Source organism: Rattus norvegicus, chromosome 18 (genome assembly GCF_036323735.1).
Source record: "Rattus norvegicus strain BN/NHsdMcwi chromosome 18, GRCr8, whole genome shotgun sequence".
NCBI lineage: Eukaryota > Metazoa > Chordata > Mammalia > Rodentia > Muridae > Rattus > Rattus norvegicus.
This window is the reverse complement of record NC_086036.1, coordinates 71,412,526-71,426,130: the sequence shown is the minus strand read 5'-3', so window position 1 is coordinate 71,426,130 and position 13,605 is coordinate 71,412,526. Positions and strand designations below refer to the sequence as shown.

At 52.5% G+C, this 13,605-nt stretch overlaps 1 protein-coding gene and 1 long non-coding RNA gene across 10 annotated transcripts in view; one reads left to right on the top strand and one right to left on the bottom strand.

Annotated features, from left to right (window-relative positions):
* Ctif (cap binding complex dependent translation initiation factor) overlaps window positions 1-13,605 on the top strand; it is a 271,272-nt gene that overhangs the window by 176,363 nt on the left and 81,304 nt on the right. For 4 of the 9 annotated variants that reach the window (XM_039097008.2, XM_039097007.2, XM_039097006.2 and 1 more), the window contains 2 exons: window positions 2,179-2,671; window positions 4,168-4,536. In XM_039097008.2, the coding sequence (XP_038952936.1) occupies window positions 2,179-2,671; window positions 4,168-4,536 (862 nt within the window). The remainder of the gene's footprint in view (window positions 1-2,178; window positions 2,672-4,167; window positions 4,537-13,605) is intronic. The other 5 variants (XM_039097004.2, XM_063277493.1, NM_001108891.2 and 2 more) reach the window with 3 other exon arrangements.
* On the bottom strand, window positions 4,531-10,666 carry LOC120098120 (uncharacterized). The gene is made up of 3 exons (XR_005496118.2): window positions 9,284-10,666; window positions 5,882-6,046; window positions 4,531-5,677 (listed from the first exon to the last, which is right to left on the bottom strand). It is a non-coding gene; the product is annotated as an uncharacterized LOC120098120 (long non-coding RNA).

The following is a 13,605-nucleotide window of genomic DNA, read 5'->3' as shown; positions in this document are numbered from 1 at the left end:
GGACAGAAGTCGTTTGTCTTTTTTTCCTTTCCCACTCAGAGCGGTAGCTGCTGGGCAGAAAGCGAGAACTCCCAGAGATGGCGAATGGGAGGTGAGGGTCTTCTTCAAGACAAGCTCAGAAGACCTAGTCCTTTAGGGGACCTTTCTTAGGTCATGGTTATGAGGCACCTCAGAACTTTAAATAGGGATAGCAAGGGTTGTAAGGGTCAGGCATTACCTGGCCAGAAATTTTCAAGGTTCGCCTCTGGGCTATACATACATACATACATACATACATACATACATACATACATACATACATACTACATAGCCCACGGTCAAAGAACAGAGAAAATAGGAGGATATAGTGCCAGCAAGTTGAAAGTAGCTGAAAAATTAAAGGAAGAGCAGAAACATTACAGAATATCACAGGTGTGCGGCCTGGGCCGCTCTCAGTGACCCTGGTATTTTGTGTTTTCTGACCTCCTACCCAGTGCCGATCGAGACCTTGTGCGTGCTAGGTAAGAGCTTTGCTCTGCAGCCATAGCCCCGCCCCCAGGGCCCCCAACACAGTAAGTGAGCGCTTACCACTGAGCTATACTTCTCATCTTTTCTCTTGTTTGGCTGTTTTTAAAATAAAGAAAAAATTTTAATGTGTGTGTGTGTGTGTGTGTGTGTGTGTGTGTCCTCAGCCAGTGTGTAGGTCAGAGGGAAACTTTTGAGAGCTGTTTCTCTCCCTCCACTGTGGATTCATACCAAATTCATACCGCCAGGTCACGCGGCAGGTACATCTCACGGGCTTCTGGGGTATTCTTAGTTTTGTTTTTGATGTTGATGTAATATTTGTGGTTTATTATTTGACAGCTTTTAACATGTGTACAATGCATCCTAGTTTGGCCTTTGGAAACAAAAGTCTCTGTCTGCAATCCCAGGATGGCCTGGGACTCGCTGTCCCATCCAGGTTGGCTTTGGGCTCCGGCCTCCGCCTCCAGAGTACTGAGGTTATGGGCAGGTGCGGCCATGCCCGGTCTGATTAACTTTAATGAGAAAGAAGTAAGGCCTTTGACGTAGACTTACATGCCTTTACATTTTCAGAAAAAAAAATAATAATTACCACGTGAAGGCTGAGCTTTATAACAAAGAAGCAAATGCCTGATGTAAATACATCTGGTTTGTTCACAAAGTGTAATCGCAGTTAAGGTCGTGAGGTCTGAGGTGGGTCTCGGGGTTGTGCGTTCATTCCTGAAACAATAATGGCTCTCTCTTGGCTTCTGCACCACCGTATCCATATTAAGGGGTGCATAGCTGTTCTCAGCTGCACCTCCAGTGACAGCGGGGTTCGGAAGGCAGCCTGAGAAAAGGCAGCCTGGGAGTGACCAAGACTGGCCGTAGTGCTGTGAATGTGGTAAGACCCTGTCTCACAGCCAAGCCTACAGGACAGGTCTTCCCCTGCCCCTGTCCCTGCCTTGCATCCATGCAGCAAAACCTTCCCATCTTGTTTCCTGGGCTCAGCTCTGCCACCGGCTCCCCTCTGCTCACAAAGCATTGCCCTGCAGTGAAGGAGCGCTCTCTGCCTAAAGCTATATTAAATAGCAATCCGCATTCCTATTCCGGAGCTGCCGAGACAGTCGCCACTGGGGGTTGAAAATGTGGGTCTTCTTCCCCAGTGTGCAGAGGTGTCAGCTCAGCGGGGTTCTCCTGAGACCTCACTTCTTGTGTGTGTGTGTGTGTGTGTGTGTGTGTGTGTGTGTGTGTGTGTGTGTTTCTCGTTACAAGGACCCGAGTTAGCTTGGATTAAGGGGCACGCACCCTGGCAACCTCATATCTTTAAAATCCCAGTTGGCTCCAGAAAGACACCTTCCGAAGAATGGAGTGAGAGCTTCGACTCATGAATATTATCAGATAATGCTGCTTTCAGGGGGCAAAGCTGGAGGAGGGGGCCTCACCACACCTTCTGTTGGTCCTTTCAGATATTTGTTCCAGATTACATACACTGGCACGTCGTGTGACACGGATTAAACGATGCATTTTAGAGAAAGCTTGGCCTCCTTGCTCTCTGATGGCTCATGGGAGGGTCGGGATAAGTGTCGGAATGACTAATGACCCAGGCTCTGATCTCCTGCTCCAGTGTTTGGATGAAGGGACCCTACCAATTCACTGGGTAACCCCTCTTCTCTACCTCTCTGCTCTTCTTTGTAGACGGCAGCAAAGACCTCCAGGAGGGAACAAGCCCCAACAGCATGGTGACCATCAGCCAGGCAGTGCCAAACACAACAGGGACCACCAGAAATCTTACCAGGGGGGCTCAGGGCCCCACCCCTCAGGGAGGCCCACACACCACGGCTACAGCCAGAACCGACGCTGGCATCACGGCAACATGAAGCATCCGCCAGGAGACAAGGGAGAAGCGGGCAGCCACCGCAACGCCAAAGAGACCGTGACCGTTGAGAACCCCAAACTTGAAGACGGCCCAGGGGACACCGGACACAGTGGCCTTGAGCCCCCCTGCAGCCCTGACACTCTGACCCCAACAGCTTCCGAGAGGCCAACCCCTCAGCTGCCAGGGGGTTCAGAGGCTGAGACAAAGCAAAAAGACACTGCTCTTCCCGAGCGTCTTGGGGAGCGGCCCAAAATCACCCTGCTCCAGTCTTCCAAAGACAGGCTGAGGCGAAGGCTGAAAGAAAAGGTACCGGTAATTGAATTTTCTTTGTTCTCTTGCACACGGGAGGACAGCTGAGAGGTAGGCACTTGGATGGGTGGGCTTTGGTGGTGGAGCCTCATGGGTCAGGACAGGGGCTCCTCTCTAAAGGGAAGAAAGGCTTCTGTGGCTCAGTGCACACCAGGTTGTCATTGTTATGGGCAAAGCCCAGAGCAGCTATAATTGCACCTCTCTGTCACCTCTGCCCTACAAGAGGTGTTGGTGACACTAAATGTCATGGGGCAAGGAGCTGGGTCCTATCAGCCCTGCTCAGGGAGTCTAACTTTCCCTGAAGAAGTGGTCTAGAGGGGACTAGAAAAAAAGTAGTCGCTTCTGACCCCAACCTCACGTGCCACTCAGTTTCCGAGTGGGAGAACAGCTGTTTGTGCACCTTGACCCTTCATGGTAAGAAGAGACTCCAGTGTTCTTGCAGTGTCCCCATGTTACCCCAAGGGAAAGGTGGCTCAGAGAAGGACCCCCCCGCCCTCCCCCACCCACACACACAGTGTGCAGGGTCACAGAGAGCTGGAGATGGAGCCTTACGTCCATACAGAGCTCCCAAGTTAAGAACAGAGGGTCGGCAAGGTTGGGCCATAGTTCTGTTCTGTTTAGGTGCATATGGTTTGAGATAACCTCACGACATTTTCTGCCTTTCTATTCTATGGTCTTACCCCAGTTACTGGCCACTCTCCTAAGGCATAAAGGGGTTGGGTTTTTTTGTTTTTGTTTTTGTTTTGTTTTGTTTTGTTTTTGAGGGGTGGGAGGCATTGTTAATTTTCCTCAAGAAGCACCAGCCATTTGGACACCACATTGAAAGATCTTTTTTTTTAAGATTTATTTATTTATTTTTATGTATATGAACACACTATCGCTGACACATCAGAAGAGGGCATCTGATCCCATTACAGATGGTTGTGAGCCACCATGTGGTTGCTGGGATTTGAACTCAGGACTTCTGGAAGAGCAGTCAGTGCTCTTAACCTCTGAGCCATCTCTCCAGCCCACATTGAAAGATCTTAATGTCCAGTATTTGTGTGCATAGGGACAGCTAGCCGAGGCAGCATGGGATGCTAAGCCAGGGCCAAGTCCACACGGAGCCGTTCACCTCAGAACACAGCGGTCCATCCATTGAGAGCAGACACCCAGCGGCTACATCCAGGCCACGCCCAGGACCACCAGACATGTTCTGGATCCTACTCAACCCCAGCTTGCTCTCTCCCTCACCTCATTCTCTCTTTGACCCAGTTTTCTCTTCATCATCTTCCTTCATCTTTGATAATCCCCCCACAAAGTCATTTCTAGGTTAAATGGCTACACGGGGAGAAACGTGTATGTGAGAATCCCGGGTAAAGGGCTAGAACTCACGATGTCAACCCTGGGGCATCAGAGCAGCTGAGGAAAAAGGTCTGCAAAGCAGTGTGGCGTGAGGGTCTCTTGTGAGAGTTGCACTCCCTTACACCCTTCTCTCTGGCTCTCCCTTCTTCCTTCAGGACATCCCGAATCCCACTGAGACTTCAGCTCCACTGAGGTGTGTTTTATGTGTCCCCCATACCCCCCAGGACGAAGTAGCAGTAGAGGCCAGCAACCCTCAGCCAAACAAGATGGACAGGCTGACGGAGATCCTGAACAGCATGAGGAATAACAGCAGTGACGTGGACGCCAAGCTCACCTCCTTCATGGAGGAAGCGCAGAACTCCACCAACTCCGAGGAGATGCTGGGAGAGATCGTGCGGACCATCTACCAGAAGGCCGTGTCAGACCGCAGCTTCGCCTTCACGGCCGCCAAGCTCTGCGACAAGATGGCCCTCTTCATGGTCGAGGGGACCAAGTTCCGGAGCCTGCTCCTCAACATGCTCCAGGTAACCGGACACCGACAGCTGCCGCTCCGCTCCCCTGCCCCTCTGACCAGGGTTATTGCTAGAGAGAGGGCTGTGAGTTCTGGTGGTGGTTGAACTTCTCCCAAGTCCCTTCCTCCCCTGCCTGATTAATTATAGAAAATAAGCAGGCATCGAGGGGTGAGAGATGAGCGGCTGGATTTGGGTGTGTTTATGTGAGTGCTCCATGGTTACGAAGGACCAATATAATTTTATAGGTGCTTTTTGTTCAACCGCCCTCTCTCTCTTTCTATTTTCATGATAAGAGGCTGGCAATTGGCCCTGGGCTTTGACCTCTGCGTGTCTGTGCGGTCATGAACTTGCTCCTGGACCTGTCTCTTCCTCCTCCTTCTCCCTGGCCTCCCAACTTCTCCCTTCTCCTTTTTCTCCTCCTCCTCCCTAAGGACAACCCTCCAAAGCTTGATGGTTATACTCTTGGGAGAGCAGGGAAGGCAAAGCCTTGTGGGACAGAATGAGGACAGTCTGTCTGTTGATGCACTGAATTCCAAAGTATTAAGAAAGTGTGGCGATCCAAGATTTTCTTGCTGCCTGGTACCTTCCCACCCAATCTCCCTTTCCCTCCAGAGAGCTTCCCCTAATCCTCTTACTGCTGTCTGCCCCAGACCAGTGTCTAACCTTAGTCCCATAGGCGAGTGTGTAATGAGTGTGTGCCCGTATCTAACCACAGCCCCACAGGTGAATGTGTAGTAAGTGTGGGTTATATCAGTACCGTTATATCAGTACCTGTTGTGTATGCTAACAGTTGGCTGCTGACCCCAGATCTGGTGGCATCGGGGAAGATATGACAGTGGAGAATGACATGGTGACCATATCAGGCCCGAAGGCCACTTTTGGAGACTCTGGGTGGGAGAAATGTCTTTCCTGTTACTTTACACAACAGAGCCCAGTTTGGATACAAATTGTGTCATCGGGTCTAGCTGGTAAAGCAATTCCTTGGGAAGCAGGGGACAGAGCTAAAGGGACCGCCAGCGGTCATGGTGAACAGGGTGACCATATGCCCAATTGTCCTACCAGTGCCGCCTCTGAGAGTCCCCTCGTAATTAACTTGGATGACAGATGTACTCAGGGCACCTGGCCACCTGCTTCGTGGTTTGCAGTGCTGTCCCTAAAAGCAGAGGGGAGATCCCTGCTGGCCCACCTGCCTGGGGTGCTCTAGGCCCCATGCCTGCCTGTCCTCTTCTGCGAGCGTCTCACTGTCTGCAACCTGAGCCTCCCTGGCCAGCCTCAAGCTTCTCGCCAGCTCCAGGCTCTGATCAGGTTGCCATTCCTGGATCGCCCATGCTCCCCTGGTGATGAATTCCCGCATTACCTGAGGGATTTGCACATCGGCATGTTCCTCGCAGGCCGGAATGTCCTGGGAGAGTGGAGAGGGTGACAAACAGGCAGGAGAGGCCCCGTCTGCCATGCATCGCCAGGCACGGGGGGAGTCAAGGGCAGGACTGGTCTCAGGCTTGGTTTGGGGATTTTTTTTTTCCTGAGAAGGGCCAGAAGTGGAGTGTAAGTTCTAGATCATGGCTGCCAGCTGCCAGCAATCCATTCAGCCCCACAGCAGACAGGCACACAGGCCTGTGGCACCCAGGAAATAAGAACTGTCTGCCAGAGACGACCCCCAAGATGGGTTATTTCTTCAAGAAGCCACGGCAAGAACCCAACAGCAATTTAAGTTAGTGAAGTCCTACTGTGTGCCCTAGCTAACGTGCCCATGTGTAGTAAGTGTGCTGGGGCACAGTAGGGTGGGCACTGGGGGAGACCAAACACTGAACTGAATGCTTGAGAGTCAGAGGCTAGACCTGGTCCAGGTAGCAGTCAGGGCCTTGTGAATGAGATCTAGTGACCCCCGTGAGCTGCCCCTTTTCTTACTGCTTCCAAGGCAGTCAGGTTCTCCCGTCCTTGCAAACCGCCCTTCCTCACATTGTCACTCAAAGATGTGAGTGACTTTATGACCAGCCCAGACCAGCTTGTCTCAGGGATGCTCACATCCTGCCCCCCTGGTCCCCACCACCACCCTACAGCCGGGCTGAGCCTCCAGCTGCACTCTAGTGAGCAAACCCCTACATCTTGTTTAGAAGTCACTTCTCTTCTACCCAACACTCAGCCCACTGCCAGGCCACTCAAACTCAGACGGACGCCACTCCCCTGGAAAAGTTGCCAGAGTCTCTCACTCTCTGTTTTCTGCAGCATTTCGTCCTTCTCTGCCCCAGCACCTGTCTCCCTGTTCTGTCACATGACTAGCACTGACTGGGTATCCAAGGACACCAGGCAGTAACTTTGGAGCCAAGGGTTTAAACGTATATAGCAAAGGCAGGAACTCCATCTAGCAACCACAGGAACCCACAGTGACAAAGTTCCACTTCGCTGGGCTCTGACAGGCAGTCACCATCGCTGCTGTGTGCAACTCTGTGTCTCTGTGCTTGGGGCCAGTGCTGACAGGTCACAGCCATGGAGCAATGGTTATTGCGAGAGGAAGGCTCCAGAAACTTCCACCTCTCTTCTCCCAGTCAAGAATGGAGCCCCATTCTTGGCAAACAAGACTGGAGTTATAAGCTCTAAAGGTGCATCCTTCTGGTGGCCCACACTAGTGGAAACAGGCCTGTGCCTGATTGGAGGGTTTGTGGCTCCTCTTGTAGGCCATCCCCACAGCCAGCTTCCTGTGAGCCAATGTGGGAGCCGTCTGGAGGGTAGAACCAGAGGCTTCGCTTGACACTTGAGCCTCTGGTAAGATTGTCTAAAGCCCTTTGGACTCATAGAGGGATATCTTAGCGGTGCTGGGTAAGGTGCCTGAGTACCCACGGATCCCTAGTTACAGGGCTAAGAGGAAGCTCGCTCATGTGCTTGAGCCTCTTCAGGCCCCGCCATTTCTCCCTGCAACCAAGGCAGGCAGGCCCTTCAGTGCCACTTGCCACCCAATCAGAGGAGCCAACAGACCTACGACCCACGTTCCCTCTTCACACCTCTAAGGAAATCAGTCTTCACCACCCACAGAGCCCCTCCCTCCCTTCTTTCTCCCCGAAGTTCCTGATCTCTGCCTGCTCAATCCCACTTGACTCTGGATCCCCGGCCAGAACCACGTGCAGCCCGGCAGGCTCTGAGCCAGTTGTCCTAGTGTCTGACATGGCTGCCATACGGGCTCTGAGGCCCAGCTTAGTGACATGGGCTGCAAAGGGACCAGGGGTGAAGTGCCCTGTGCACACCCCTCCGGGCAGCTGTCTCTGGATGTGGTCCTCCCTGGCCGAGCGCTCTTGCCACATGGGCTTTGGCAACATGGCAGGGAGAGGGGCGACCTTGAATGTGGTGAGTACTGCATAAGGAGTCCAAGACTCCTGCCAGGTTGGGCTTCGGCACCCAAAAAAAGTAGAAAATGGGGTGCGAAAGATAATCATAGGTCCTCCCCATATAGACTCTCTCCATCGCCATGTCAAGAAACCTGGAAACACCAATTTCCCTCGTGAATCCCTCCCAGAGGCCTCAGAGGAACCCCATCACCAATTCCACAGTTCAAAATCAGTCAGTTTTTACATCTGAACTGGCTCCCGTCTTTACCTTAGATAGGGGTCCCTTCTTATAGTGCTTAGTAGTGTGCTTGTAAGTACTCAAAATTCTATTTAAGTGACTCCTTCCTCAATGTCTATTGTATGCCTATGGTCTTCATTATCACTCTGTATTCCCATCAAACCTGTAGGATGCTGCCAGGCTGGTCTGAACCACGCTTTTCAGAGGCATTGGATAGTTTATAAGGGAAGGGTCACTTTAATGTCTGGGTAAGCAAGGCAACAGACTCTTAGCAACGTGGCTCTCCAGCCTGAGAATGCTCCACTTCAGACCTCTGTTCTGTACAACAGAGCCTCTCAGCCATGGTCTTTTCGAATCTCATGGAGAGCTATGGCTTTGCCCCCGGGTCCTCCTCAGGTCCCGGCATAGACCTGGACGCCATGTCGTAAAGAACTCACTGGGCCATGTAAAGTGGACACCACTGTCAGGAAGAAGGCCCAGAGACAGCAGGAGCATCTCACCCTTGTCCCTCACCAAGTAGCCCCTGGCACCAGCTAAAACTTATTTCTCAGGGGCTAGGCTCCTTGCTAATCGATGTGGAGGACTCACACCGGGCTGGTGGAGACACAGGAGAGAGAAGCCTTAGCCATTGATAACTCGTTTTCAAACTCGTTTCCCTTCTGTGAGGAGCTGGGCTCCATGCCCTTTGTTACACTGTTCTTTGACATCCTGAGACTCCCCTACCCTGGAAAGAGGAGAGACCCTCTACTCCTCTCCCACAGGGTCCCTCCAGCCCTGCTCACACCTTCCTGTTTCTTCTTGTCCTCTGCCATTTGTTGGCATGGCCATTATGTGTTTTAGGAGAAGGGTCTCACTCTCACCCCCAGTGCTGACTGGGCCGCTCACTAGAGTTGGTTAGCTCTGTGGCTCTACCCTGCCTGTGAGGCTCCCAGATCCTCCATGTGCCAAACTAGCCAGCTTCTACACATTGACTGTTTCCTCTTCTTAGAGACTGCAAGGCTATCCCAGGCCCAAGCAACCAGAAAAGCTCCCTTGATGCTCATCAGGGAATTGCGGTGCAATCCTGGGGAGAGTGAAGGCTCCGATTTCATGGGGAAGGAAGAATGAGTGTGCCTCTTTTTATGGGACCTCAGGAATGACAGGAATCAAAGGCTTGAGCCCCCTCCACCCAGTACTGCCTGGTCACCGCCCTCCGCCTTACCCTTGAGCTTAGAGAGAGCTCTTTTGCCCAGAGCTGCTTGGGTAGTACAAGTTCAAGCCCTCGTCTGTTGAAATGTGTGTGCCCTGTTTAGCCAAGAGGTGTCTGCATCTGAGCTATGCAGAGAGAAGTATTATTAGAGCAGGCATCAGTGTGCCTGTAACTGAACCCAACTCTCCCTAGCAACCGTTGCTAACAACACATCTAACAGAAGGATGTGATACCCTTTTTTTTTTCTTGAAAGGGGGTGGGGGGAACCTCTTCATCTAGACCAAGTCATAAACACAGCAGGCTTGTGGTGCAAAGGCAACTCAAAATCGGAGTTTGGCACTTGGCCAGATTTCAAAATAAATTGCCGTCCACCGGTACCTTCTAGAATATAGTCTCTCAAAAAGCTGATCTCAGCCCGAGAATGGGCACTCAGAGCTTCTGGCCAGATCACTGTTCAGCATTGCATTTGGGCCTTTGATACAGAGAGACTCCATTGGATGATATAACTCTATGGGGTCTCCGGGAATGCCTTTAGCTCTGTAAGGATTGGTCAGATCCTCTGATCTGGCTGTCCTTATCAGGAAATAAAAATCCTGTCTTAAGCCCCAAAGATTGTATATATTCCCTATCACATCCCATAGAAGTACATGCAGACCCTACCCCTAGCCTGCTTTCTTTCAGTCACACCTCTGTCCTGACCCCAACTCACAGGTTTAGGTGAAAGACCCAGGCCGTTCCTTTAACTGATTGTAAGAGAGAGCTCTCCCACCCTCTGACTCTCTTGGTCCCTGAAAAATCTAGAACCGTTCCCTCTATCTTAAGTCCAGTGTTCGCAAGTCTCCTATCCGACAGAAGAAGAAAGGGCAAGGCAGACCATAGCTCCGGAGTGGAGCCCTTCTGATCTGTAGACTTCTCAAGGGCAAGAGCGCTAGCTGTTACCCTTCGCAGGCTTTTGGCATCGTGGCTAGGACACAGCAGATGCTCAGAAAATGCCTCATTGCCCTGGAAAGTGATAGAGCATTGAGTTTGGGGGCAGAAGCCCACTCCTGTGTGAGATTTCTCAAGTGGCTTCCCCCAAACACACACAGACACACACACAGACACACACACACAGACACACAGACACACACACACACACACACACACACACACACACACACACACACACACACAAAGTAGTTTAGCAAAGTCATAACTCCAGCCGCCTGGGCTCCTAGCTCCCATTCCCATTACCCAAGTAGGACAAGGACTGGGAGCTTGGAAATGTCTACTCCACGAAGCCATCTATGGGGACTGTAAAGAATAGACCTAGGGAAGGGCATGGTTGCCTCTGCCCCCCAGACTTTGGTAGGGCAAGTCTACCCAAGAGAACACTCCTTTGCACCCCAGTCCATGTCACCTCTTTACACTCTGTCCCTCCCTGCCCTGCTTGCTGCCACACCCACAACTGAGCCCATGTGCACTGCAAGCATGTAAACTAATATTAATGCTGGCTTGGCTGGGCATGCCCAGGAAAGAAGTGCATTGTTCTGAACACTCCAGAGCTGGGGCAGGAGCCTTGGACCATCACTGCACACACATTCGCCTCCAAGGCTGCTGGAGCCAGCAGGGACAGGACACAGGGCAGTGCCAGCTCTTCCCCACGGGCAGGCCACAGAGGTGGTTTCCCAGGCCCACAGAGGGTCTCATTTTCTCAAAGTCTGGCCTCTGAGAACCCTCAGGAGCAGTCAATGTCCATGCTGAAAGCCAAGCGTAGGGAAGGGCATGCAAAGCTGGTATACTCATTGGCAGCCCACGGCGAGCTTGCCTCATGGATCCCAAGAGACTGGTGGTCACAGGAGCTTGGTCCTCTGCAGAGTCTGTGGCAGGCTGGGTCCCCGCCTGGGAGAGGGGACGGATGCCTGTCTCCATGCCCAGTCTTAGCCATGCTGGAGCCAGAGTTGGTCAGAACCATGTACCTTCCTACAAGTGCCTCGTCTGTCCTTTCAAGGGAGTGGGTGGGTTTTATTTGCTTTTTCCCAATGGTATATGTCTCCTCCCAACCTTATGGAGCACCTGCTGTATACCACATCCTCTGGTAGGCCGGGTGTATGTGTCGGTTCATGACAGACTCTCTTGTCTCCTTATCAAGTTGAAACCAGCCAGGTCTCAGGTACTCATTCAAGGAGAGAGGTCAGTGTTTAGGCCAGATCTGTCTGTCTGTTCAGTTGAGGAGGTAGAATAAGGACAAGGTGAGTTCTCGAAGCACGGAGTCTGAGGCTGTGGAACTCGGCGGTGCTCAGCGGGGCAGAGCAACTGATGACCTGAGCGTTAAAACACGAGTCGGACAGTCAGCTTGCTGACACGAGCTTATAGTCGGAGCACCTGGGAGAGGGAAGGAAGAGGGTTGAGAGTCTGAGGACAGCCCGGGTTACATAATAAAGTCCAAGCCAGTCTGGACAACAGGGCAGCAGCACACTGCCTCAAACCAAACAAAACCAGGCCACATGGAACAAATAGGTACCCTTTGAATCCCAGGTCTCTAGGCAGGACTTCTGTGGGAGCTGGGGCTAAGACCCTGGGAGCACAAGACTGTGGTGGGGATTCCTGCTGCCTCCTTTGCTGAACCTAAGTGTTCAACCCCTTCTTGGTACCTGGTTTTCTGCCCTGGAAAAGCCCTCCAGGATATGATAAAGACAGAAAAAGTGAAGGGACCGACAGCCCTCAGCTCAGATCTAGGCCCACAGCAGTGACTGCCCCACAGGTACAGAGGACTGAGAGAACAGAAAGCCTGACTCTCTCCAAGCAAAGGCCACCAGGCTTGAGATTCCATGCAGATTCAGTATGGGGTAACACAGTTGATGGGCACTTAGTAGACAATGAACTTAGGAGAGGTCTGAGGAATTGATGGCTTTTCCCTTCCAGCCACCCCAGTCTCTAGGTCAGAGACCCCCACCCCAAACATCACCTGGGTCAAACCCTTTCTGTTTTGTTTTGTCTGTGTTTGACCTGGGGTTTCACCATGTAATCCCATCTGCCCTCGATCTGGCAACTGTGCCCCCCTCAATGATTAGATTTGTTTAAGCTCTTCCTAGCTGAAGCTTGTGTTTTTGGTACAGAGAATTAGGAATGTCCTGACACCCATCATTGTAGTAGTTGCTCTTGCTGTTACAGTAGGACAGAGCAGCCTTGGGTAGACAAAATAGATGGCAGTCAGGTGCCTGCCACCGATGAGGAGGAGCACACGGTGTTCTGTTTTTCAAGTCACTGGGCCCAGGGAGCTTTTCCTGGTCAGGCACTGTTTCATCAATACCCGTGTCCCTGGCCTGGCCACCTCCTCTTCCTTGCACATCCTCACCTCCCACCCCGGCTCTGTTTTCCCTGCTAAATCCCCTGAGAGAACTTGGCCAGAAGCATCCCTGTCTGAGGCTGCCAGGCAGGTCCGGCAGATAAGTGGGTTATCGGAGAAGGTGGTTCGGGTGTCCCAGGCCCCAGAGGGTCACCCCTGGCTGGCTGGCAGTTCACCCACCCCACCCCACCCCACCCCCAGCACCTCCTCCCGCTGCTGCTCCTTCCCCCAGCCAGGCAGGCAGGAGACAGCAGATCCCTTCCCACCACCTGCCCCAGGCAGCCGCTGGGAATCCGAGCTATGCTAAGCAACTCCAGATCAGCGCATCTCGGCCCTGCCTGGGCACCGCCGCCCCAGACAGGGCGCCTCTACCTGGTGCGCCACCACTGGAAAGCTGGCACCAACTGCCCAGTGGAAAAAATCTCCCTGCAGGTTATGTAACTGCTCCCTAGCCTGGCCCTGGCTACCCACCAAGGCTCCTGGCCACCCTTAACTAGCCACCATAGAGCCGGGGAGCCATGTCCTGAAGGGAAGGGTCTCCCTTTTGAAAGAGGATGCAATAGTTGTTATTGTGAGACCCTCTCCTGGGTCCCACCAGGTCCTTAGCGACTGAAAGAACTTGGAACATTAAGGGGACAGCTGAGCCCTAAGCGAGAACCCTGGTCAGGGAACCAAGCAGACCAAAGCCAAGAGGAGGACATGGTTTTGGAGAGAAGAAAAGAGGCCCCCCCGTATTGTTATTTTTTTTTCAACATGGGTCACGGACAACATCGACCACATGAACCACTTGTAAGGCACCGGCTCAGCAGCAGCACCAAGGACACCACAGTGCCAGGCAACCTCCCCGTCACACCGAACCTAGGCACTGTTCTCATCAGGCAGTAGCCCCCATCCCCCTGCCACATCCCCCCCCAGTCCCTCCAAGGGTTCCCTACACTAGACCACACATATACCTGTGCACACACACAGGCACGCACGAATGCACACACACACACACACACACACA